This window comes from Meriones unguiculatus, chromosome 3, assembly GCF_030254825.1.
Source record: "Meriones unguiculatus strain TT.TT164.6M chromosome 3, Bangor_MerUng_6.1, whole genome shotgun sequence".
NCBI classification, from domain to species: Eukaryota; Metazoa; Chordata; class Mammalia; order Rodentia; family Muridae; genus Meriones; species Meriones unguiculatus.
In genome coordinates, this window is record NC_083351.1 from 120,972,034 (window position 1) to 120,997,707 (window position 25,674).

General features: G+C 44.6%; 1 protein-coding gene across 7 annotated transcripts in view; it reads left to right on the forward strand.

Annotated features, from left to right (window-relative positions):
* The window catches only part of Pdzd2 (PDZ domain containing 2), a 350,811-nt gene that overhangs the window by 130,755 nt on the left and 194,382 nt on the right, over positions 1-25,674 (forward strand). For all 7 annotated transcript variants that reach the window (XR_009590840.1, XM_060380441.1, XM_060380442.1 and 4 more), the window contains exon 2: positions 1,685-2,514. Coding sequence is in view for 6 of the 7 variants with exons in the window: in XM_060380441.1 (XP_060236424.1) it covers positions 2,042-2,514 (473 nt within the window). In the remaining variant the exon portion in view is untranslated. The remainder of the gene's footprint in view (positions 1-1,684; positions 2,515-25,674) is intronic.

Below are 25,674 nucleotides of genomic sequence, written 5' to 3' on the forward strand. Positions count from 1 at the left end.
CATGTGGTGAGGGAGTGGAAGCAGTTGTCAGAAAAGGAGAAGTTGTGCAAAACTGGAGACACAAAGATGTCTTCTTTGCTTTCTTTGCTTCCTTTCTCCCTCCCTCCCTCCCTCCGTCCCTCCCTCCCTCTCTTCCTTCCTTCCTTCCTTCCTTCCTTCCTTCCTTCCTTCCTTCCTTCTTTCATTCCTTCTTTCCTTCTTTTTTTTTTTTGACAGAGTCTTACACTATGTTTGGCTGGCCTAGAGCTCACCATTTAGACCTGGTATGGCCTCGAACTCATAGAGACCCACTTGCCTATGTCTTCCAAGGACTGCAATTAAAGGCTTGCTTCAGTTAAAGACAATCTTACTCTGAGGTGTTCATAGGCTACACAGTCTTTTAATTCCATTCCTATTATTGAGAATTTTGCAGCCATCCCTCCAGGTCCTTCTTGTGTGAATACTCATCTCCCTGTGACTTTCTGTAACGAGAAATTAGTAGGGGAGCTCTCAGCCACTTGGCAGTTATCTGAGATGACTCAGAACAGAAGTCGAACAGTTTCACGATAGGAGACTCCCTCATCCCGAAATCTGAAACTTGAATTGGTCTAGAATCTGAAATGTTTTGAACACTGACTAGATTCACAGGTGGAAAATTCCAAGCCATGAGTCCTCATTCCACATCAAGTTTCTTTGAAATATTGCATGCAGCTACTATCATAATATCATGTGTAGAAGGCCTGCGGGAACAGGAGGTCAGTTTTATGGGGGAATCTACATCCCATCCCAAGATACTATGGGTATGCAAATATTTCAAAATCTAAACTCATCTTACGTCAGAGATACCTCGGCCTCAAGCATATCTTGTGGGCAACTCAGACTGTGCTACGTGGCTATGCTAAGTGTGTTTCTCTCACCACATCTGGTAAAACACTAAAGTGTATAAAATGCTGATCCTGAAAAGACAGAGAGCAGGAATTATCAGGTACAAGCAGGAGCCCCTCATCGATGATCTGTACAAGCTTCAGAAGCTTACTCTCCTGGGAACAGTTGTACCATCAGGGAACAGACTTTGTGGATGCAGAGGTCTACCACAACAGCCCAATCCATTTTTGTCTGTTATATATAGGTCTCCAATTAGATTCCCATCTCAAGCAAATAGCCATGATAATTTAAATTAATTTTGAGTAGCTTGAAGCTGACAGCCCTGGCATTGAAATAAATGCTTTTGTTACGGAGGTAATTTATTTACATGGTGCTAGGAGCTGCCGCCTCTCTTGGAGCCCCTTAAAACCAAATCATGCAGTCTCAAAAGAGGTGACATAGTTAGAAAAGGATGAAGAGTGGTCTAGAACCTTGCTTATTTTTTTCGTGGGGTCTTTTCAATTAATCAGCCTCCTGGTTTGATGTGACTTTGAGGGTATATTGATGGGGGAAGTGCCATTCTACTTCCCTGATGATCAAGGAAATTTCCTGGAGAAGGGCAGTGTTGTAGAGGCTTCTGGTGAGTATGTGAGTGTGTGTGTGTGTGTGTGTGTGTGTGTGTGTGTGTGTGTGTGCTCAACATGAAGGGAGCAGGGACTGGCAGGGAGAAGGGAGGTATTTGGTTTCTACATTATGCTCCTATCTGACAAATATGCATGGACCTTTCTCACCAGGCTGGTGTTGTAACTCCAAGTTTTTGTTTTCCCTCCTCCTCTCCCAGGTGTGAATGAGCCCAGGCAAGATGCTGTCACTGCTGAGGAAACAGCTGATTTCCATGTCATTTGCATGAACCCTACTGTGAAATGAACCAAGCAAGGACTTGTCAGATACTTCCTCCCATCCCCAGCTGAACACTCCAGAGCCATTGTTCCAGTGTTGTTTAATTGTGTCCTGTCCTCCTCTTGCCAAGACAAACATCCCAGTCTCAGGGGAGGCATCCCCAAGCTCATCTGCTGGCCTGAACATGAACATGGGCAAAGCTGGTGATTGGGAGTGTTCCCAAGGGATGAGGGCCCCCATGGGGTCCAGTCTCCTGAAGCAGGACCTCTCATGATGCTGGCGTCTGGGAGCGAGCACCATGCCCATCACCCAGGACAATGCCGTGCTGCACCTGCCCCTCCTGTACGAGTGGCTGCAGAACAGCCTGCGGGAGGGTGGGGACAGCCCCGAGCAGCGGCTCTGCCAGGCAGCCATCCAGAAGCTGCAGGAGTACATCCAGCTGAACCTGGCTGTGGAAGGGAGCCCAGACCCACCTGATCAGAGTCCCCCAGAGATGGAGATCTGTACGGTGTACCTCGCCAAGCAGCTGGGGGACACCGAAACTGTGGGGCTCAGTTTTGGGAACATCCCTGTTTTCGGGGACTATGGTGAAAAGCGTCGAGGGGGCAAGAAGAGGAAAACCCAGGGACCAGTGCTGGATGTGGGCTGCATCTGGGTGACAGAGCTGAGGAAGAACAGCCCAGCAGGGAAGAGCGGCAAAGTCCGCCTACGGGATGAGATCCTCTCCCTGAATGGACAGCTGATGGTCGGAGTTGACGTCAGTGGGGCCAGGTAAGTAAAGAGATTATCAGCCAGAGTGTGATTCACTTATATCTTATTTGGAGATGTACCTATAGAGTTATGAGTCCCCTGGCAAGAGGCCAATGACTTTTGTGTCCTACAGGAAAACAGTCTTAGGCTCCTACTGCCTCATAACATCCTAGAAGTTAAAGCAGATGAGAAGAATGCTTGATTTTTTTCAAAGCTCACTTCCTAGAAATACCATTTATTGACCAGTGTCAATATTTTTGCTTCATTTACTAAGAGCACCTAAACTCAAAGCATTCCCTGTCTCCAAAACTTGGAGGTAAAAAGAAAATAAACAGTATATAAAAAATATGCCATTGAAGTAGACTACATCTACTCAGCATCTCACTGCAATCAGAAACCCAAGGCTGTTGTCCTCAGTGTGCTTCATCTGTTCATCACTTCACCTACAACAGGCACAGGACACCCTTAGACTCCAAGTACAGACACCTGTCCTAGCATACCTGTATTTTCTACCCACCTCCTGCCCTCCAACACTGTAGGAAGTTAAGACAGGACAGTTATGTTGTATCCCTAGTAAATCAGGCTTCCCCAAACCACTGTCTCGTTCAGAAATGGGCTAGGTGGGCTCACAGCACTCAGAACAGCCGTCATGGTTACAGTTTATCCCAGTGAAAAGATGAAGACTGAAACCAGCCATGGTGATAGCTACAGGGTGGAGTCTAGGGGCAACCCCATGCCAGTTTCCAGTAGCGGCCTAGTATCAGCAGTGTATATGGCACTCAGAGGTCTCTGCATGAGTATTCCCACCAGGAAAGCTTATACGAGGTTCCGCGTCTAGGGTTTTTATGGTGTTGGTCATGTGGGCCTGACCTTAGTTACCTCATCTCTAGTCACTCCAGCAGTAAAGTAATATCGTATGACCAAGAGCTACTACACAAACCATAGTTAGTATAAGGTATATGACATAGCCGAGTGCCCCCAGATACACAGAGGCGCTGTCCTTACACAGGATATGCCAAGGGCTTACCTGTTGCCTCCCAGGGCTGGTTAGAAGCCAGCCTTCCCTTCGGAATGTGTGTGGGTTGAACGCCTCAGTCCTTCTGAGTTCACACACTTCGGTGCACCTGGAGTCCTGGGCACCCATTTCCTCATAACAACACAGAGCTTAACAGCAGAGGACAAGGAGACTAGTCTGATTTTTTTTTTCAAGGCTCACTTTCTGGCCTTTTACGAAGAATTAAAAGACACAACACTTACTGAGCAGCAGCTACCAGAGCAGCTATCTGCTAGCCAGTACCTCTCTTCTAGTCCTGTGTCTATACGAGAAGCTTAAATGGGAGAGCTCTACCACATTTACCTTGCCTGTGTTTAGCCAAGTAAGAGAGAGAAGTGGGATTTGAACCCAGGTAAGTCTAGCTCCGCAATTTGTGCTCCTAACCATGGTATTTACACCTGGAGTCTTGAAGTCTGCCTGGTGCATAATTTTATGGATGGTTTATGGCTGCACAAAATACCTCCTTAGTATAACCGCAACCACCAGGGGAAAAGCAAAACAAGCCAACAGGGCCTCTTCTTACCCAAACCAACAAGGAAACAAGCCTTTTGCCTCATCTTGTAAAAGGAATTACACAGATTAGAGTGGTTTTGCATTATTACAATGAAATACCTGAGGGAGGCTACTTATGGATCAAAGAATGCACTTGGCTCATCGTTCTGGCCTGTTAAAGCCGGGAAGCTCTCTGTATGTTTAGGCTCCAATGAAGGCCTGATGGTAGATGGTGTTGCACAGGAACGTGTTTGTCAGCAGACAAGAAGCTAGAGAGAGATAGGTTCCACCTTCCCTTTACATATCATGCTCCCAACTGAGCTGAGGACCTTCCACTCAGCCCCACCCCTTATCCCCAGCACCTGCCAATATATTGCCACACCAAAGACCAAGCTTTCAACACATAAGCCCTTGGGAGACAGACCACACCCAAGCCATTGCAGAATTCCTTTGACCAATTTAGGTGCTACTGCAGTTTAGAGACTAGAAGCAAGACTGGGGAGCTTGGTACAGTTGTTTCTTGGGATCTGAGAAGGATTGCTTCCAGGATCCCTAGTGAGTACCAAAGTCCAAGAATGCTCAAGTCCTCACATAAATGCTGTAATATTTGCCTCTACAGTATTTGACTTCTGTGTGCTCTTATTTCTAAACTATTTATGATACCTAGTACAATGCAAATAGTTGTTAGCAATTATACTGTGTTGTTTAAGAAATAGTAACAAGGAAAGTGCTCAGTACAAATGCAAAGGTTTTTCCTGTTAGTATTTCAGCCTACAGTTCTTTTACTCAGGTGCAGAGCCTGTGTATATGGAAAGCTGACTATTATTGGTATTTCAAAGAGTTTTTGAGTGTTTTTAATGTTTTTCCCCACTCATTATAACTGACAGTTTCTACTTTGCTATTTGGGGATTCGTCTTAAGAAATGTTAAGTAGGAACTAGTGTCCTACCAATATCCCCATGTACCTCTGAATCATAGCTAATATAAGGAACTCTTTGGGGCATCTGGTCTACCTCTTCAGTTTGCTTCTAAATTCAGAATTGTTTGATGTGGTATTATAGGCTGAATTGTACCCCAACCCCAAATTTCACATGTTGAAATTTTAGTTTCCAATGCATCAGAATAAAAATGTGTTCAGCATATGTAGTTAATGATAAGGTCCTACTGAAGTGGGGGGTGGATAATGCAATGTGATTGTTGTCATTATCAAAAGCTAATTTGGACACAGACACACAGGGAAAATGACATGTCAAGATGAGTTATGCTGTGACATGCCAAAGAACTGCCAGGAGCTAAGATTGATGACCAAAGAATGTTTGCCCACAGCACCGAGGGAACCTGGCTCTGCTAACTTCTTGGTCTTGTACCTTTAGCCTCTAGAGATTTGGGATTTTAAGTTTCTTTTTTTTAAGCTAGTCAGTTTGTGGTACTTTGTTACAACACCCTTGGGGAGCTAACACAGGTGGACAGTAGCTTGACCTTCTTCATCTTCTGCAAAACCCTCTGTTAACTTTAAAGTACAGTGTCTGTCTTGGAAAAGGGTGCTTTGTTTTGAGTGTGGGAGGAACAAGTGCAAAATGTAGATGAGGTCATGATTGCTATTTCAAACTTACGTGAAATGCCATGGGTGAGTTTGAAAGCCCTCTTGCATGGAACCACGCATCCATATACAACTCAGGCCTGTAGGAGCCTTCTCCATGGCTGGTAGTCTTATGGCCCACAGTTTGCTTCTAGGTATAAGTTTTTGAGGGGTACTAGCTTCTTTCTTCTGTGAACTTCAGAGAACACTCTGAAAAAGTGAGGAATATCACATACTTCCCTTGAAGACAGAGCTGGAAATACATGGAGAAGCCTCTGTTTATAAAATCCGTGCCCACCATTCTGGGAAAGATGGGATTTTCTGAAATGTTTCATTTGTTTCTGTTTGGTGCAGGAAGAAATGGAGAAGGTTTTTACATTAGTTCCTACAAGGAATGTTTTGTAACCTTAGTCATTCCCTCCACTAGCTCTCTATAAGTAAACCAGATCTGTTCCCTGAGGACACTTTAGTCCAAATTGGTAACAAAATGTGGAATCAATTAAGATGAACCCACATACCCAAACAAAAACAAATAGACTTTTCTGAAAAGTAAAAGGTCCACATTTTACTTTTAAAGTATATGTTGTTGTTGTTTTTTTTTTTTCAAAATGTGAACTTTGGAGATTTTGTAGGTTAATAAATGTGACCTGAGTACAGTTCAGAGGACACAGGGACACAGAGTGGCTTCTAGGGAGCCACTCTGGCTTCCAGGAGCCTTGTGACTGTGGGCAAATTCCCTTGGCACAGGAGGCTGGTGCTGTTTTCCTAATATGTGTGTGGTGGATTTCTCTGACACGGTGACTATGTAGCTGGCACAAAAAGCCGCTCAGTCTAGAGTACCTTTTAGCACCTCACCCATTCAGCCTCAGGCAACCTGAACCCACAGCACATGTCGCAACAGAGAAAAGTCCTTTGAGTTTGAAAGAAAGAGCCTCAAACCCTGCCCGGCTCCTCAGTCACAAAAGAGACAACGCTGGTTACATCACAGTGGCTCCCTTTATCCACACACAGTCCCTAACCCTGCACAAATGGACTGTTTCCTCTACGTACATATCTGTGGCAGGGTTTGGTATGTTGTAAGTGCAGTAAGAGGTTAGCCAGCATACATACTATTAAAAAAGATCATAACAAACTACTATAATAAGTTATGTGAATGTGCTTTATCTCTCAAAATATCATGCTACACTGTATTTTTGAGCCTGTTGACCACAAATAACTGAAACAAATACTACACAGTTGCAATGGCCTGGTGCTGACCACTTAAGTCAAAGGGACACGAACACATGCAGGCACAGGGTCTGACAGCTCCCCAGCCAGAGAGTGCCTATGTGTTCTTGGAGTGTGAGCAGTCTGTATGATCCCAGAAGAAAATCTTATGGGGCAAACGTGGCCTTCGTACACTCAGAGTGACTGGCCATGTGGCACAGGGGCATGCCATGCAGTAAAGACTGAGTATCAGCCCTAGCCAACAATCATGTACAAAAATAAATTTAGGCTTGGTACGAGCTTAGACTCTGGTTACCCATGGCAACCTTGAGTTCTGTCTGGATTAAAGCAGAGTTAGGCAGAGTGTCAAGGGGGTACAAGAAGGTGTTACTTGAAGAAATGACTGCAGGTGGTGATGCAGAGAGAAAAGGAAGATTCTCCAATTATAGCTTTATAATATGCTCCCTAGGGCCACTTGGCACAGGATCTTGTCTCCCCACATATGTACCCAGAGGCACCTAGTGCTCCATGCAAAATTATATATATATATATGTAGTATACTATATATATAGTAAGAAGTGGTCATCTTCATGACCTAGAGATATTAAGGAAAGGTTAAATTATACTCAGCATGCTCTTTAAGAAGCCAGAGAAGCATGTAACACACTTTAGAGAAGATTTCCATTGCGGAAGGTTAAAAGGAAAACAAATTTTAGCATTTAAAATTCAATTATCTGGAAAACTTGCCATGTGGAACAGCCCATTCCCCTAAGGATGTAGGATGAAAGAAGTCTGTGACCCACGCCAGTGACCCCCTTCATTCTTTTCGGGCTGCTTCCTTATCATGCAAGTTCATTTCAGGACTTGGTTTCTAGAAATTCTTTGAGTTCTACTTTCTTGTACCACAGAAGAAACTGAGGCTCGGAGGAGTGCTTTCCAGAGGTCATGTATGTTCACAGGGATCAAATTTATGCCCTTTGATTCCGATTCTATAGCTTTGTTTGTTTGTTTGTTTGTTTGTTTGTTTTCAACCCTGTAAATAATAACAAATGGCATCAGGATAGTGTTCTATAGCCTATGGTTTATGATCAGAACAAATAGAAAGTTAAGTTTCTCTACATGTTTCATAAACAAGTGGGGGTTACCTCTAGAACCTTCCATCTCATGACAGGGTAGCTTATAGCGATTTCATGACAGCATCATTGCGATGGTTGGGTCAGGAACACTAAACTTGCTTTCCTTCAGCTCCCAAGTGCCACAGGCCAAGGCAGTGGAGAATCTGAGAGCCGTTGCCTGCCATCTTGTGGTTGAAATCAAGCACTGTGAGAGAAAGTCCCCTGAGCTTGGTGTGTTTCACAGCTGTGCTGTTAAAGTGACAGTCACAGGAGAGCTCTTTCTTGAATGGAACCACCTGAACCGTGCTGAGCCATCAGAATGTGAACAGAACACTCTGTCTCCCCAACATTCACCTCTGGCCCCCGGGTTCCCACAGAAAATGACCCAATAAGTTACATACCCTGCTGGGCTCCTCAAGACTGATAAAGAGGGAGTTCCCCAGTTAATTTGACTCTGGCCTCTAGACTTTCTCTGTGTAGCCCTGGCTGTCCTGGAATTCAGTCTGTAGACCAGGCTGGCCTTGGTCTGTCTCTGCCTTCCAAGTGCTCGGATTAAAAGCATGTGCCACAATCACCGAGCTCAGAAAATCTTTTAGGGTAAGTCAAGTAACTGAAGTTTCTACCACTACCCTGGCTAGTGGGGTAAGTTCATAGAGAAAGCTGTCAGTGTTGGTGCACCCTCCTCCACAGCCATCCATTGATGGGCCCATGCTGACCACAAACTCATTATGTAGCTTCAGGTACTCTTGCCTCCTGAGTCACGTGCTGGACTGACAGCACGTCCTGCCATTCCTGCTTTATGTAGTGCTGAAGACCGAACCCTGGGCTTCATGCCTGCTGTCGCCCCAGCCCTTTATCCACTTGCTACTGTGAAGGAAGAGATGACAGGAAGGGGGACTTTCCATGATGCAAGTCTAGACATGGTGGCACAGCGCTCCATCCGGATGTGTTTTTTTTCCATCCCAACAACCTGCTTCCCTCATACCTGGATGTCAGTGACTCCCATCCAGGAAGATGGAAACCCCAACACCTCACTTAAAGACACCTGCTTTTAAACTGTTAGACTTACTTCTAGGAATTGCTGTCAGTAGGAAGCATAAGCAGAAAAGCACCTAGTATGATTAAAGTGTTGCTGGTCTCACTTTCTACCCGCCCTCGGCGGCATTTCTGAGCCTTCTGCAGGAACGCTGACTCCCACTTCACCTTGCAGACTTGCATTTTGAACAGGTTTGAACATTTGTATTCTCTCTCTCTCTCTCCTTTTCTTTCTTCCTTTCTTTCTTTTTTTTCCTAAATGTTCCCAAATGACTTTCAAACTTTTTTCCCTAGAGGGTCTTTGAAATCCAATGCTTTGGTGCCTCAATCACCTCCTACCCTCTCTTAGAGATTTCTGAAGGGGAAGCAAGACACCACAGCCTGGCCCTCCCGGAAAGAGAAAGCCAACGCTCCTGTCTTTCAATGTTCACTTTGGGTAGCTTTGAGAAGGCCAACTGTTTTAAGGGCCCAGCTGTGTACAATTTAAGATAAGACCAGCCAGGCATGGTGGCACGCAACTTTAATCTCAGAATTTGGGAGGCAGAGGGGGGTGCATCTCTGACTCCGAGGCCAGTCTGGTCTACAGAGCAAGTTCCAGGACAGCCAGTGCTACACACAGAAACTTTGTTTCAAAAACACAGAAAATGAAAATTAAAAAACCAAAAACAAAAAGCAATTTGAGGCTATAGCTCACTTCTTGACATCCTTAAGACCCTGGATTGAAATTCCTACCACTGTCAAAACAAATAAATAAAATAAGACAAAATGTGTTTAGACAGTTACCACAGAATTCTTCTATGAATGTTGTCTTCCTCCAAAGATTTTGACTATGTGAGTTTGATTTGTATTACTTAAATATCTAAGAAAACAGAACTACTGGCGACTTTTTGGGTGGCTGAGTCTAACGGTGCTGAAATGTCCGAAGTGATATAATGTGGGGGCATGGGGCTCCCCAGGACTCAGAGGGCTGGCTACACAAGGCCTCCAGTGATGGAAGCCTAATCTTCTATGCCTCCCAACAGAAAAGGGTGATCGCTCATCTACATCGTCTCCTGAACTTAAATTTACTTTTACTCCTTGAGGAGATAAAGGCTGAGCCTGAGCTACATCCATGGCCAAAGTACCTTTTGATTGAGTCCTTGGGCTGGGTGGGAGGTTAGCCAGTTTGAAAGGAATTGGGATTTATTAGGAAAGCCTTGGCCTTTGCCATCGCAGGTGTGTATTCACACAGGCCCCAGAGGAAGCAAGGTCATCTGTGAGGGAGGAAATGGAGAATGGATATCCTTAAAGTTGCACCCCACATAGAACCAATCTGCCACAGACTTTTAGGGCAGGTCACGGCAGTCCACGTGTGCACACCTGCAAAGCTCTGCCTCAGGCTGAAGAAGATGCAGAGAGGACACTGACCCGAAAAAGACAAGGGACCCTGACAGAAAAGACATGAGTAAACAAGGAAACATTTAATGTGTTTGGCATTCCGGTCCTTGTGACCTCCCCGGAAAGAATTCAGACAAGGCACGCAGAGTTTAGGGTAGGATATAGACAGTTATTGTAGAGCAGAGCTCGCTCTCAAGGGATGAGAGTGGACTGTGGGGAGTCCACTGTCCTGAGCTGTACCTCAAGCAGGCTTTATATTATTAATTAACTCATTCATGTTTGAGACCGAGAACCGTGATGCAGCCCTTGCTGGCCTGGGACTCACTATGTTGACTAGGGTAGCCTCAAACTCACAAAGAGCCATCTGCCTTTTCTTCCTATGTGCTGGGATTGAAAGTATACGCAACCTACACCTATAATCCCAGGAAGACAGAGACAGGGGATCTCAGTGAGTTCGAGGCCAGCCTGGTCTACAAAGCAAGTCTAGGACAGCGAAGGCTACCCAGAGAAACCCTGTCTCCAAAAAAAAAACAAAAAACAAACAAACAAAAAACTTAAAAAGAAAGAATACATCAACAATGCTTGGTCTGTATTATTATCAGTTATTATTACTTAATTTTATCATACATACATAAAAATATATATGCATATATATTTACCATATATATTTTTTAATCTTATTCCTTCCCTCCCCCAACTCCTCCCAGACTCTCCCCAGCAGTTTCTGAGGGACTTTGTGCTATCCAGGTGATTGACAGGCCGCTTAGATTGTCTCTGGCAGAGGGAACACTAGTATGCCACTGTTCTTTATCAGAAGGCCTCATGCTTTAGAAGAGGTGTGTAAGGTTAGGACCCCGGGAGCCCCAGTAGAGGGCTCTCCATTAATGGCCTTCCATGTGTGCAGAATGCCCCTCCTCCTCTCGGGACCATAGCTAGGACTATGGACCCATTGTCTAACCGCCATTCAAGGCCCGCTGCTCTAGTTTTACAAGCTGTTGACTCTCAGGGAGGGATCCATCCCCAGTTTCCCCCCGGATTGCTAGTATCTAATTATCTGTCTAAAAGAGAGGTTCACCTGTGCATTAATTAAGTATGTATGTACAGAATGTGTGATCTTATTTTGTTTTTTAAGACAGGCTTCCCTATGTTGCCCTGTCTAGCCTGAAACACTCACAGAGATCGACCTGCCTCTGCTTCCAGGTGCTAGAATTAAAGGCACACATCACAATGATTTATTTTTAATTTATATGTGTGTGTCTGTGTGTATATATGCCATGTGTGTGCAGTTGTTAGGGAGGCCAGAATAGGATGTTGGTCCTGGATTTGGAGTTGCAAGTGGTTGTAAGCTGCCTGGCATGGGTAGTTGGAACCAAACTTGGTTCCTCTGGAAGTGTGGCAACTACTCTTAACCACTGAATCATCTCTCAAGGGAGCTTTTAATTAAAAAAAAAAAATACTGCAAGTCTTGTTCATTTTAGAACAGTGGTTTTCAGCCTGTGGATCATAGCCCCTTTGGGGATCGCATATCAGATATCCTGCATGTCAGACATTTCTTTGATCAACTCCCCCTGGTGAGGAGAAAGAGGATCCAGACAGAACTGATGAGACCTGATAGGCTAGGGTCAGATAGTAGAGGAGGAGGACCTCCTCTATTGGTGAACCAGGCAGGGTCATAATGGGAGAAGAGGGAGGGAGGGTGGGGCCAGGAGGTGATGAGGGAGGGGTCTACAGCTGGGATACAACGTCAATAAATTGCAAATAATAATAAACAATAGAAAAATTACAGTTATGAAGTAGCAATGAAATAATTTTACAGTTGGTGTCACCACAACATGAGGTACTGTGTTAAAGGGCGGCAGGATTAGGAAGGTTGAGAACCAATGTTTTAGAGTAACATGTTTACAAAGTTGTTGATTCATTCCTAGGATCCCCCGTCCCTCCCCAGGTCCCAGATTTTCATTTATTTCAGCGGCATTGGTGACACAGCATTTAAAGACAGAACCAGCTATGGGTCTGCTTCCCTGATCCCGCTCACTCAATGTTTCTCTGCCAGGCTCATCTGTGACCCTGTGTATAGCTTTCTCACCCTAACTCAACAGCTTCCTCTTCCTGATTCCATCTAATCTGTCTTCCTCTGCACTGTGTGTATTTCCAAGTACCTTTCTTGACAACTTACCTTTGCATAGGAAGGCTCTCCATGCTCACAGTGAGCTATTGAGACAACAGAGGGTGTTGAAAGAGGCCTCCTGAATCTAAACCCTGCTCTCTAGTTACTGCCGCCAGCCCAGGGCCCTTTTTTCTTGCTGCTCTTGGACCGTCTTTCCAAGAACTCTTGAAGGGGGCTGGAGAGACGGTTCAGCAGCTAAATTTGTAAATTTAAATTTACAAATTTAGAAATTCTAAATTTCTAAATTTAGAATACATATTAAAGAATTCTCTAGGTATATACAAGTATACATGTCATTTTCTCTAGTGAGGGTACATTGTCACACTATGGTACATTTTTATTTTTCCACTTAAAACCCCATTTGAGAGGAGCTGGAGAGATGACTCAAAGTTAAGAGCATGTGTTTCTCTTCCAGAGGGCCTGAGTTCAGTTCCCACCTATGTCAGCTGACTCACAACCTGAAAATCCAGCTCTAGGGGATCTTGGACTTTCTTCTGGCCTCTGGAGGCACATGCGCTGACACACACACATGCACACACACATATACAGACACACATACGTACATACACGCATACACATATGTACACACATACATATATATACACATATATACAGACTCATATACAGACACACATACATACATGCACACACACACACACACATATATATACACACACACACACACTTAAAATTAAAATAAATAAATAAATAAAACATTTTAGAGTTTGATTTAAATGAGACCATGCCACTTTGTCTTCCACTCTTGAATAACTGTAATTGTAGTGTTGTAGGTGACAATTAATATTTACTATTGATATATCTTCTTGTAAAGCTGCTGCTAATCCTTAACAGCTGTATAACCAAATCACCACACAGAGACTATGATTTATTTAATTAACCTAGAACACAATTCTGGGCAATAGTTGCTCCATCCTAAACCTCCAAGCCCTCATAGTTTCCTAACATTTAGATTTCCCACGTTATACTTGCTTTTAGTGATATATTAGGTCCAGTCTATCTCTCCATGTCATTCCAAGATTTCCTCCTGGTCTGCTCTCCTAGCTCTGCCTCACCCTTTTTTCCTCCCACTCATTGCCTGTCCTCTGGCTCCTCCCCTCTCCTTGCTCAACAGTGTAGCTAGTTGCTTTATTTTGGCCTGTTTACACAAAGTTGAGAAAGTATGCTTAGAATAAGTATCACAATGCAATATCTGGATTGAAACCAGAGAGTGGGGAGAAGAAATCAGCATTTGAATGAACAAAGGTAAGGTGTATACATTTCAAAAGAACATTATGCCAACATTGTACCAAGGTTTTCTTAGGTGTTTTTTTTTTTTTTGTTTTTTTTTTTTAAGTAGTCACCAATTGCTAGGTATTTTCTTTGTTCAAGCTTTGCTATTTCAGGAAGTCTGCAGTCCATTTGTGTTCACATGTCTCTGTGTGCATGTAAATAAATGTGCATTTTGCATGTCTGTAGCCACAACACTTGGGAGTCAGGGGCAGGAGGAGCCTGTGTTTGTAGCTAGATTACATGGCAAGATTCTGCTTCAAAACAAAAATATATGTTAACTTTATTACTCCTATTTCAGATCACTTCCCACAAGAAATTATACTAATTGATGTTCCTACTAACAGAAAAAAGTGTTATTTTGTTTTCTTTTGTTTTTTTTTTTTTTTTTTTTTTTTTAATAAACAGCTTCTACCACAAAAAAATATTTCAAAATCATGACTGTGCAAAGGTCTCTGAATTGTGTGCTTTCACTGACCTCTTTATGAAAGTCTTTTTTCTTTTGGACAGAGTCTCACTGTGTAGCCCTGGCTGTCTTACAGCTCACTGTGTAGACCAGGCTGGCCTCAGACTCACAGAGATCTGCATTTGGCCATTTTTGACACAGGTTTTCATGATGTTATTTCCAATCAAGCTGCTTTTGAACTCGAGGCATTTCTCCTGCCTCAGCCTCCCAAGTACAAGGGTTACAGGCATGCACCATGACACTGGTTTATGGTTTTAACTGGTGCTTATTTGATCATGGAGTTGAACTGTCATGTTTTGTTTACTTGTTTGTCTAACTGGCCTCCTGTCCTTGTCCCATGTGTGAGGGTGTGAGGGATTTGAACACTGATTTTAATCATTGTATCCTAGATAGGTAAAGTTTTACCTAAGTTAATGTTAACTGCTGTCTTGTGTCTTTTGGATGAGAGGTGTTTTTATGGATGAGAGCTTCTGGGTTTTGTTCGCTCATCTTTCCAGTTTGTTTTTGTGGTGGTAGGGGTGGGGCCCAGAGCTATGTGTATCCTAAACAAGCCTCTGACACTAAGTTATGTCCCCAACCCCAGGTTGCTTCTTTTGTAATCATCTTTTTTCTGCTTTACACCTTACACTGATGCCGTCTCCCCGAAGACCCGATACTCCTCTGCCAATTTTAATGATTATATTTTAAAATTCATCTTCATGATTTAAATTTTTAATCTAACTAGCATTTCTGTAAATGTGGGGCGACAAAATTATATCTTAACTCTTTCTAAATTTCAGCATGATTGTAAAAACACCACTTACTAGTAATCTTTGTACCTGAATGGATGTGTGAGGCTTGGTTTATTGTGGCTGCATATGAATGCACATATTTTCTTTACAGTGTCTACTTCTGGGTTGGAGCAGGTTCTGTGCTGTACTGTATCATTTACTAACGCTGGTCTCTTTCACCACCTGACTGCTGAAATTTCTTCCGATGCTTTTTGAACTGTTTATCCTTTGTTCTTTCCAGATTCCACCCCTAAGTCACAATGCTGAGTTTTCTAAGGCCATCTTAGGAAATGCTGCCTTCCACTATGCTCCAGTCTTCTAGGTCCAGTTCAGGTCCCGCTAGAGATCCAATCTCTCCCCCTCCTGTAAACAACAACTTGTATTTAATTCAGGAAGGTGGGGATAGGTAGGTTTCTAAACTGTCCGGACTTTCATACTCCAGCCGTACTCATTCTCTCATAGCCCCCGAGACCGAATTTGAAGGGGTTTATCCTCAGGAGTGGGTTGTGTTTCATAGCATAGGTAACTTTTAGAGTGTGAAATGGTCAGGGTGGGTCTCACCTATTCACAGGAACACTTTCAAAGCAGTAAAGCTAGAACCAGAGGGACAGGGAGAATGTTCCCATCTGGCCTGAAGGAAATAGAACACACAAATGAATAGTCAAGAGTGGGGCTCTAATCCTACAAGTATGAATAGCCGAATTCTGCCAACAGGAAGTGATCTTGGAGGTTCTGAGCTGTAGAAGAGATGATTGGCAGACCCAGCCCACCATCCCATGCCAGCCTTATGCCATGCTGAGCAGAGCCTGGCTAACTCATGGCTTGATTTTACCCTTAAGAACCATAGTAATGGCTGGAGAGATGGCTCAGCAGTTAAGGGCATGGCATTCTCTCCCAGAGAACTCAAGTCTATTTCCCAGTACTTATACGGAGGCTCGCAACCATCTGTAATTCCAGTCCCAGGGATCCAGCGCTCTCTTCTGGCCTCTGAGGGTACAAGTCGTGCATGCAAACAAGCCATCCCTAAACATTAAAACAAACAAACAAACAACCCCCCAGACCGTATTGAACACGAGTGATGCGTGTTTCCTCCAAAGCCTCTGCATGCATAACATTTTTATACCATAAGAGAGAAGTATTAGGAGGGCCACGTGTGGTATCGGTCCCCTCCAGCCTCTACTCCCTTCTCCACGTGGGGATCACACCTCCCTGCTGATCACATCTCCCCAGGATGAGATCTGTTCTGGCGTGTTTTCTGCAGCTGCATCACTGTCCATCTGGCTATAAGGGCTACCCCGGGGAAGAAGGCAGCTGATGCTGACAGCCTAGCATTAGCCTCAGAAGCTATGTTCTAGACTTTGGCTTAGCCTGGCTAAGCTTTGGATCACACCTTTAAATGGAAATGAGAACCTTTGGGGAAAACACATGGGGGGTGGGGGAAGCATACAGACATTGTTGCCAGTAGTTCCTTCTGAAGATAAGGCAGATACAGGACGGAACCTATGGGAGGTCTGTAGGGATTAAATGAGGTGACGCTTAGGGGCCTCGTGGAGAGTGATGCATGGAACTCTCTAGAAACATTACGTCATAGGTAGTAGAAAAACCTTCTTTGAAACACTTGTCCTTCCTGGATGAAGTTCCGGGTATTCTAATTTGTTTTGTACCTCAGGACTCTAACCCTTCCTCCCTCCACCCCCAAATCCCCAATCCAATCTCTACCTGGGAGAAATACCCTCAGTCCTGCCTGGAGACTTGATTGGTATCCAGATATGTCTCCTGGGAGTTTGGAGTTGAGCTGGCGTGGCCAGGCTTCTGTGTAAACAGCCTGAAAGGTCTCCAGGAAGATGCCTGGAATCAGGTCCCAGAGGCGGCTGGAGCAAAGCATGCACCAGTCACAGAAGGACAGACCCACAGAAAAAGCCTTTAGAAGGACACATTGTAGGTATATGGGCTGGGACGGTTCCCAGGAAGACGGGGGCAGACAGACACCAGTCCCCACCATGCCCAGCTGGACTCTGTTTCATGACAGCTCTATGTCCTCATAAAAGATGTTTTGCAAACATGTAAGCCCCTGTCAGAAGTCTGCTGTGGAGACAAAGCTGGTTCTCATCCACCCAGGAACACCATGCTCAAGAGCTGATCCCGCATAAACACACAAAAAAATTAAATTGCCTTTTCTTTGGACTTTTTCCAGAATCTGTCAGCACAGTTAAATTCCCCGTGGCCTCTGGAGGGCACTATTTAATTAACTTTATTTTGTGATAGTGTGCAGGGCACCAGTCACAAGTGCTAAGGGGGTTTGTACCGACACTGCCTACCAGTCTGTGAGACCCCAAAATACCCAATGGCCGCCTGGCACTTGTAGATTGCTTTCTTTCAACAGGCGTGTTTTTAGCTGGTACTGAATGAAATGAACGCTTTTCCTTTCATTGAGTTTCAACGAATGGAGAGACCTGAGGTGATCGCTTGTGAAAGGAGCCAGGTCAAATTTAGTTGGCCTTTAATTACTTGATGGCAGGAGACATCATTTTTAAGGATTTGGGGGTCATGTATTCCTTTTTAATAGAGCATGGGTATAAAAATAGGAGACGTATTGGAAAAGAGCTCACTTCACATGGGCTAAATACCTGGAACCCCCCACACACACACACACACTTAGATGGGGGGTGCCTCCTGCCTCATATCTTTAAGCCCCTGGGGTAGTTTCTAGCTGTGCTGCTGGTGGCTGGGAAGTGGGAGCTAGGGCAAAGGGGGGAGAGTTTGCTGCTTCTATCTGCTCACTGCCACCAAGGCCGGAAGGTAGGAGTGAGGGTCCCCAGCAGTCTTAAGCTCACAGTCCTTCACTAATTGTGAAAGAACCAGCACATTTCCTCCCTCTGTCCATCCCGCCTCCCCTTCCTCTCAGGCTTTCTCCCATTTTTCTTTCTCTCTCTTATAATTTATTTGAGCAAAAAACTGTTTGCCGTATGATGCAACTATGTTTGCTGACCAGCAAGCCCCTGTGTAGACTCCCAGTTCCCGTTTCCTCTGAGCCCCTGGAAACCACCATCTGCTGTTGGTCCCTGTGCATTTGCAGCTAGTTGGGTGGGGTCTGCCATGGCCTGGCTTTCATTTAGTTTGGTGCCTACTGCTCCGAGGTGTGTGTCCAAACTATTCTCCCTCCATGTTTCAACAGTTCTATGGGAGATAGGAGCACACTTGTCCACTTACCCATCAGTTGATGGATGCTTGGATATTTGGGCTATCCTTTTTTTTTTTTTTTTTTTTTCATTTCACTTATATTGAGAGAGAGGACCGAAGTGCACATGTCATTGTGTGTATGTGACAGAGAGAAAACTGCAGGGCACTTGCCGCGAAGCATGCGTCACAGTGCACGTGTGGCAGTCAGACGATGGCTCCTTTCATTTTTCAGGAGCTGGTTTTGTCTTTGACAGCGGTCCCACTGATGCCCCAGGCTGTCAGGCTCCTCAGCAAGCCTGTACAAGCAGAGCCGCCTCAATGGCTGCAGTGTTCCTTATAGACAGCACAGCTGTGGGTATGAACGTGCAGGGTTTTCTTGCACAACCCTATGCTTTCACTTTTCCTGTGCATATATGTAAGATATATAGGAATGGACCTGATGGTGAGATGGTCACCAGGAGTCACTTTTTTCAGGAATGCAGAATCACTGCACCATTTCACATTCCCACCAGCACCAGATAAACATTCTCATCCCTTACATTCCTACCCAAACTTTTATCATGTCTTTGCAAGGTTGGAGGGTGGGGTGGCTAAGGCAAGGTCTAGCCAGTGTAGCACAGGCTGGCCTTGAACTCACAATCCTCCCGTGTCAGCTTCTCAGATGCTAGGGTCAAGGCGGTGTGCTACCATCCTTAGCTTGTCGACGCCTCCCTGGCTATTCTAGCCACAGTGGGGCAGTACCTCACTGTGGTTCTGATTATTAGTGGTGCTGAACATTAGATGAGCTTTGGGACCTGAAAGCCATGTCTTTGGAGAAATTGTAATACACATTTTAGCTCAGTCTTAAAATTAGGTTAGTTACCTTGCTTTTGTTGCTAAGTTGTAAGAATTCTATCAGATGCATAATTTATGATCTTTTCTCAGGTGGCTGGAGATGTTAAGCACTTGCCACTGATTGCATTCAACAGTCACCAAGGGACGAGAGTATCCCATTGATTTACTTATTTGGGGGGAGAGTAGGAATCAGAGGACAACTTGTGGGCGTCAGCTCTCATCTCTCCTCACGTGGGCTCTGGGGATCAGACTTAGATTGTCAGGCTTAGAGGCAAGTGACTTTCCCTCCTGAGCCATCTCATCAACCTGGGATAAAGCTGCTCCGGCAGACTCAGAAAGATCCTCTCCGAAGTCAGCTCTCAGACAGCTGCCAGAGAGGTGGGACATCAGACTCACCATTCTCTGGGGATGGATGGGCCAGGGGTTCCCAGACTTGGCGTGCCTTACTGACTGTTAGTGAGTGCTTTAGACCTTGGGCCAACTGCAGGTGTTCTTGAAGAGAAAGCTGATTTCAGTCATTTTTATCCAGTGTTCTTGTTGCCTTTCGGAGGGGTGGATTGTTTTAAAGGCCTTGATCTTAGCACTGCAGAAACACACACACACACACACACACACACACACACACACACACTTATCCAAAGCAGGAAACAGAAACACTGCGTAGAGTGCTTCCCTATGGCCCTTATTTACTTGCTCAACCTAATCACCACAGAAAAGCACTCTTGGGAGTTGTACTCTCTTATATAGTACCAACATGGATTTTCTTCTCATGTATCTGTTTGATTCTGTTTGTTTAATTTTCCACCAAATCATTCTCTTTAGATAGTTAGTCTAATGGTCTAATGGCTTTTTTACTTGTTAAATTGCTTTTTTTATGTAAAAATTGGAAGTGTTTGTTGCTTTGGTTTGATTTGGTTTTTTTGAGACGGGGTCTCCCTATGTAGTCCTAGCTGTCCTGGAATGTTATATAGACCAAGTAGACATAGACCTCACAGAAATCTTCCTGCCTTTGCTTCCTCAGGGCTGGGGATTAAGGCATTCGCTATCATACCTGCTGTTAAAGAAGTTATGAATTTACCTCTTTGGGACACCCGTTGGTTTCTGTCAGTCCTCTCTCAGAATCCCTGTATTGACCATTCTGTCATTTCACCTGGCCCTAGAGCCTTGACCAGAGTCAGCTCTACCTGTGTTTCCCAGACTTGCAGACATTTGATCAGCAGGCTGGAAGCTGCTAGGAGGAAGTCCGATGGTTTGTCATAAGGCAACTGCACAGTGCCTAAGCGTCCTGTTTGTACTGATCTGAGGGCTGTGGGCGAAGCACTGGCCTCGTCTGGAGACTCATTGTTTTTCCAGATAAGCCTTCTCAGAGACTCAGCTCAGCGGGTTCATCCTGAAGTTGCTTCTCTTGAGGAATTCTCCCAGGGGTACAGGCCTTCCCTGGTGCTTTATGAGGTGTGAGGAAGCAGTTCCCTCCCTGTGCTTTTCCTGGTCACAGCTCATTAACCAGTCATAAAGAGATGTTCTAGGGAGGGTGACACTAGAGAGAGGAGGTCATGGTGACATGGACAGTCCAGAGTGATTGCCTAGGAAGCGAAGAGGGGTCAAAGTGGTTGAATTTAATGGCATAAAGAATAACCAAAGGGTGGGAAATACCAAAAACAGGATGAAATGTTTGGCCAAAGATAAGGTGCTCAGAATAATTAATAACAATGAGTAAAAATTATTTTTTAAAAAATAATTTTAATTTTTATTGAAAATAGATTTTTATACAATATATTTTGATCATGGTTGACCCTGTTTTTTAAGGAATATTTTTTACAATAGGAGACAAGATTAGGATCCAATCCAATATACTGTACATGCATTTTCTATATTTTAGTTTTTACTCACTTGTTTTTTTATACTTCCTCTGTAATTTATTGGGATGATGAAGGCTAATGTGATGGTTCCTCAGAAAATAAATGCAGACTTAGGTCTAGCAATTCTAAGCATATTCTCTAAAGAAATGAAAGCAGAAGATTGCATAGCTAGTCGTAAACCTTTGTTGATAGTAGAATTATTCACAATTGTAAAAATAAATGTGGAAAACAGCCAAATATCTAGGGATGGATATAGAAGCAAAGTGTGTATAGACATGCCATTGTGGTTTGCATATCCATTGTATGCTTGTATCGAACTGACAGCACTGTCTTGAGAGGTTATGGAACCTTTGCAACCTAGACAGGACCTCACTGGTGGACATAGGTCATTAAAGGCAGGCCTGAGGATCTAGTCTAGCCTGTCTCCAATTCCACTTCCTGAACCACAGTTTTCCAGCCATGGAGTCTAAGAGCCATCTGAAACATTGTGTGTTTCTTCCAAAGCCTCTCTACTAAACATATAGATGGCTATCTTCTTGCTGTGTTCTTACATAGTGTGTGTGTGTGTGTGTGTGTGTGTGTATACACAATTCTGTGTTCAGCAAGATAGCCAAGACAAATATTGTATGGTTTCTGATAGGAAAGGATTTGAATAGTCAAATTACAGAGACAGAAGTCACAATGGAGGTAGGGATGGGCTGCGCTGGGGGTTGGCAATCTTATAGGCACATCTTACAATGGCCTGGTAGAAAAGCTCTGGAGATGGGCATGTGATGACTTGGGGATGCATTGTACTATAAGCTCTGAATGATACATTTTATGATATGTGTAATTTACCCTATTTTCAACAAGTAGGGTAAGTACGAAACCAGGGCCATGTTCAGCAGTTCATACCCATGACCCCAGCACTTCGGAGACTGAGGCAAGAGGGTTGCCAGGAGTTCTGAGCTAGCCTGGGCTATATAGTGAGCCCTCTATTCCAAAATAAAAATGCAAATCTGGTTGTATGAGGATAGGTCAGAGGTCACAGGGGACCAAAGCCTCTGGGGACTGTATGTATCATTAGTCTCTGGGAGATCCCCATGCCCCACGCCATCTCACCTGCATTCTAGACGCTTACAGGCAGGTCTGGCTAATCCAGGGATGTGGTATTATTGACTCTTATAGCTAACCTGATGGGTAGTATCTGTTTGATGACTTTGGAAGTTGTGTTTTAGCTTCCCAGAGCCTGCCTCACTGACTAAGGAGGTAAGAGCTCATCTAGGGGCATCTCTATGAACCATTTCCTTACTCTACACCTTCAGGAGCTTGTGATTAACTTCTTATCAATGAGACTAGAGAAACAAGAGCTGAGGGGTCTTGGCTTGGCTGAAATCTTTAAGTAGCACACACCTAATAGGTAAAGAAAATGCAAGGCCTGGTATAGTGGTGCACATCTTTAATCATAGCACTCCGTGAACAGAGGCAGGGGATCTCTGTGAGTTCAAGGCTATCCTGGTCTACATGACAAGTGCCAGGATAGACAGGGGCACACAGTGAGACCCCCTTCTTTCAAGAAGAAGAGGAGGAAGAGGAGAAGGAGGAGGAAGATAACAAGAGTGTATTGAATAAAAAGAAGAAACCTTCTTCTTCCTCCTCCTCTTCCTCTTCTTCTTCCTCTTCTTTTTTTCTTTTCTGTTTTTTTTTTTTGTTGTTGTTATGGTTTGGTTTGTTTTTTGGTTTGGTTTGTTTGTTTGTTTTCAAGATAGGTTTTTCTGTCTAGGTTATCCTGGAACTTGCTCTGTAGACCAGGCTGGTCTCAAACTCAGAGAACTCTGCCTCTGCCTCTGCCTCCTCAGTCTTGGGATTAAAAGCATGCACCACCACCACCACCTGGCTAAATGCTCCTTCTTAAAACGGAAGTCTGTTATCTTTCTGTTACTATAATAAACGTCTGAAAAGGTCAGCGTTAATAAATAGGCTGCACAGCTTTGGCTCATAGTTTAAGACTTCATTCCATGATTAGTTGGCCCCATTGCTTTGGGCCTATGGTGACACATCTTAGTGGAAGCCTGTGTCCGAGAAAAACCATTCCCCTCATGACAGAGAAGCAGGAGGGGATAAAGAGGAAAGAAAGAAAGCTTTCTGTGGGTCCTACCTCTTAAAGTTTCACAGTAGTGTCATGCTGGAGACCAGGTGACGTGGGCCTGTGAAGGGCACTTCAGATTCAAACTGTTCTTCAGTTGCAGGTTGTACATCCCTATCACAGACCCAGAGGTTTATTACACAGTGAGAATTAGGTTCATTATCCTTTTCCTTGTCCTCCAGTGTGGGGGATTTGTTTTAATAATCAGGGAATGGGGAAGGCAATGCAAACCTGCAACCTCTGAAGTTCAGAAGTAGAGACAGAAAGATCAGGGGTTCAAGGCTATCCTGAACAACATAGGGAGTCTGAGGACAGGCTAGGCTACATGAAATACTGTCTCAAGAACAAACAAACAAACAACCCTGAATGAACTAGGCAACCCTGTCTCTTGGCAAGCTGTGCCCTTCTCTACTTGGTCCGTATTTCTGCCAGGAGCAAAAGTCATGGAGAATGTTGTCATAAACCCTCCTGGATCATTTGGCATATCTGTAATTATCCACCTCAGAATAAAAAGAAGCATTGTGCTAAGTGAGTTCTCATCTGCTGTGTTGACATATGGGCTTCACCATTGGCACCCCTAGCTCTCCAGTCTGACTTGTATGACTTGAAATGGAGAAAAACTCATCCTGGTGGTACTTAGGCATGCTCGTTTCCTTTTCCCATAGAAACTAGTAGTAATTTTAGTGGGTTTGTTTGGGGACCAAAGAACTTTACACAGTTTTAATAAAATTCCACGGCTTGGTTAATCTAAACCCTTGTTTCTTTCACAGTGCTTTTTGCCAATATGGCACTGTGATGGTCAAAGCGAAGGTATAAGCAAAGGCTTTTTCCATCACGGGTAGAAATTCTGTTTCTGGGTCACCTGGTATGCTGAGAATTGTAAAAACAAATCATATATCTAATCTACTCTGGACTTAAGTTCCATGTGTAATGTGGATCTGTGTTGCGTGTGAAACAGACGACTGTACCTGGAGCCCTCCACACAGAATGCAGACACACTGTGCTGGTGTGTGCTCTTTTTTGTTGTTATTGTTTTGGTTTTTTGAGATGGGGTTTCTCTGTGTAACAACCCTGTCTGTCCTGAAATTTACTCTGTAGAGTAGGCTGGCCTTGAACTCATAAGAGATCCACCTGCCTCTGGCCCCTCCTGAGTTCTGCGATTAAAGGCATGCACTATCACCCCCTGGCTTTGGGTGTGTGCTTAAAATCCAGCATGCACAGTAGACTGTAGGCCAGCAGGTGAACAGAGAACTGAAGGCAAAGCCAGTCGAAGCAGCCAGATCTACAGACTCTGTCCTGGGTCTTATTGTTAGAGGACAAGGAGCTCCCACCTGCCAGCTAGTATAGTTTTTACATTTTTAAAAGCTCACAGAAAACTTGAGGCAGAAACCATATGTGGCCCAGAGAGCCACAGTGCTTACTGTCCTGGCCTTTTACGGGAATGTTTGACAGCCCCACTGTTATGTGTTAAAGCTTAGCAGGCTTTCACAGCTCTCCTCAGGATGCCCTAAGAGCCCTCAACAACAAGAAGTCTGAATGTGAAGCTGGAGGCCGAGGAAGGTTTGTTTTGGATTGGAATAACCAAGCAAGGGCCTGATTTCCAAAAATCCCTTGGTCAGTGCAGCCACTGGAAGGACTCGGGTGATGCCTGGGCTGTGTAAGGGAAGTGGCAGCCATCTTTTCTGTTCAGAAGGTTCATCTGGGATACAGGGCACCAGTGGCTGCTGACTCGCTCTTGTGGAAGGGGCCGCAGCTACCTGAGCCCCTTCCCTGTCTCCTTCTGAACTCTCCTGGCTCCTGGGCCAGGGCAAGGCATAGACTCCCTGGGGCAGCAGCTGGGCCTGTGGCTTCTCCATCCTTGTGGCTCCTTAAGCTTCTCTGAAGGTTCTGGGAGCCTGCTGGGTGTTCAGTGCTGCATGAAGGGCACTAGCTAACTGCAACTCGACAATATCAGAGGGGTCAGAGGCTGAGGCAGCATGCTGGGCTCCTGGATTTCCCTGGGAGTCCAGCTTGTCCTCACATGGGTTGGATACTTATGGCTCCCCTTCATTTCCTTCCCAGTTGCCTGGCCCACTGACCTCAGACGTCTACCTAGTTCCCTGTGTGAGGATCCCTGTCACAAGTCTGTCCGTTGCCCTGTATTATTCCCAGTGTTTCTGCTGCTCTCATCAAACCAACCTGACTGAAAAAAAACCTTTCAAAATAAAGAGGTAAGACTTGAAGCAGTAGGATGAAGCCCTAAGAAAGAAAAGGGAATGAGACTGTGAACACACAGGGCCCAGCATGGTAGTGCACTGGGCAATCCCAGCACTTTTGAAGGGGAGGAGAAGAGGGGTGCAAGGAAGATCAAGAGTTCAAGGTCATTGTTAGCTAGTGATAGTAAGTTCAAGGTCACTGTGCGTTGGAAGCGCTGTCCAGGGTGCTCCATATAAGTACACTGTTCCTCTAGCAGAGCCCCACCTCACAGCTATGGAATCAGAGTCCAGAGGACTTTAAAAATTAACGAGGGCCAGTGAGATGGCTCAGTGAGTAAAATGCTTGACGCTGAGCCTGATGGCCTGAGTTTGATTCCTGGAAATTTGCATGGTAGAATGAGGGAACCAACTTCCACAAGGTGTCCTCTGACCTCCACACAC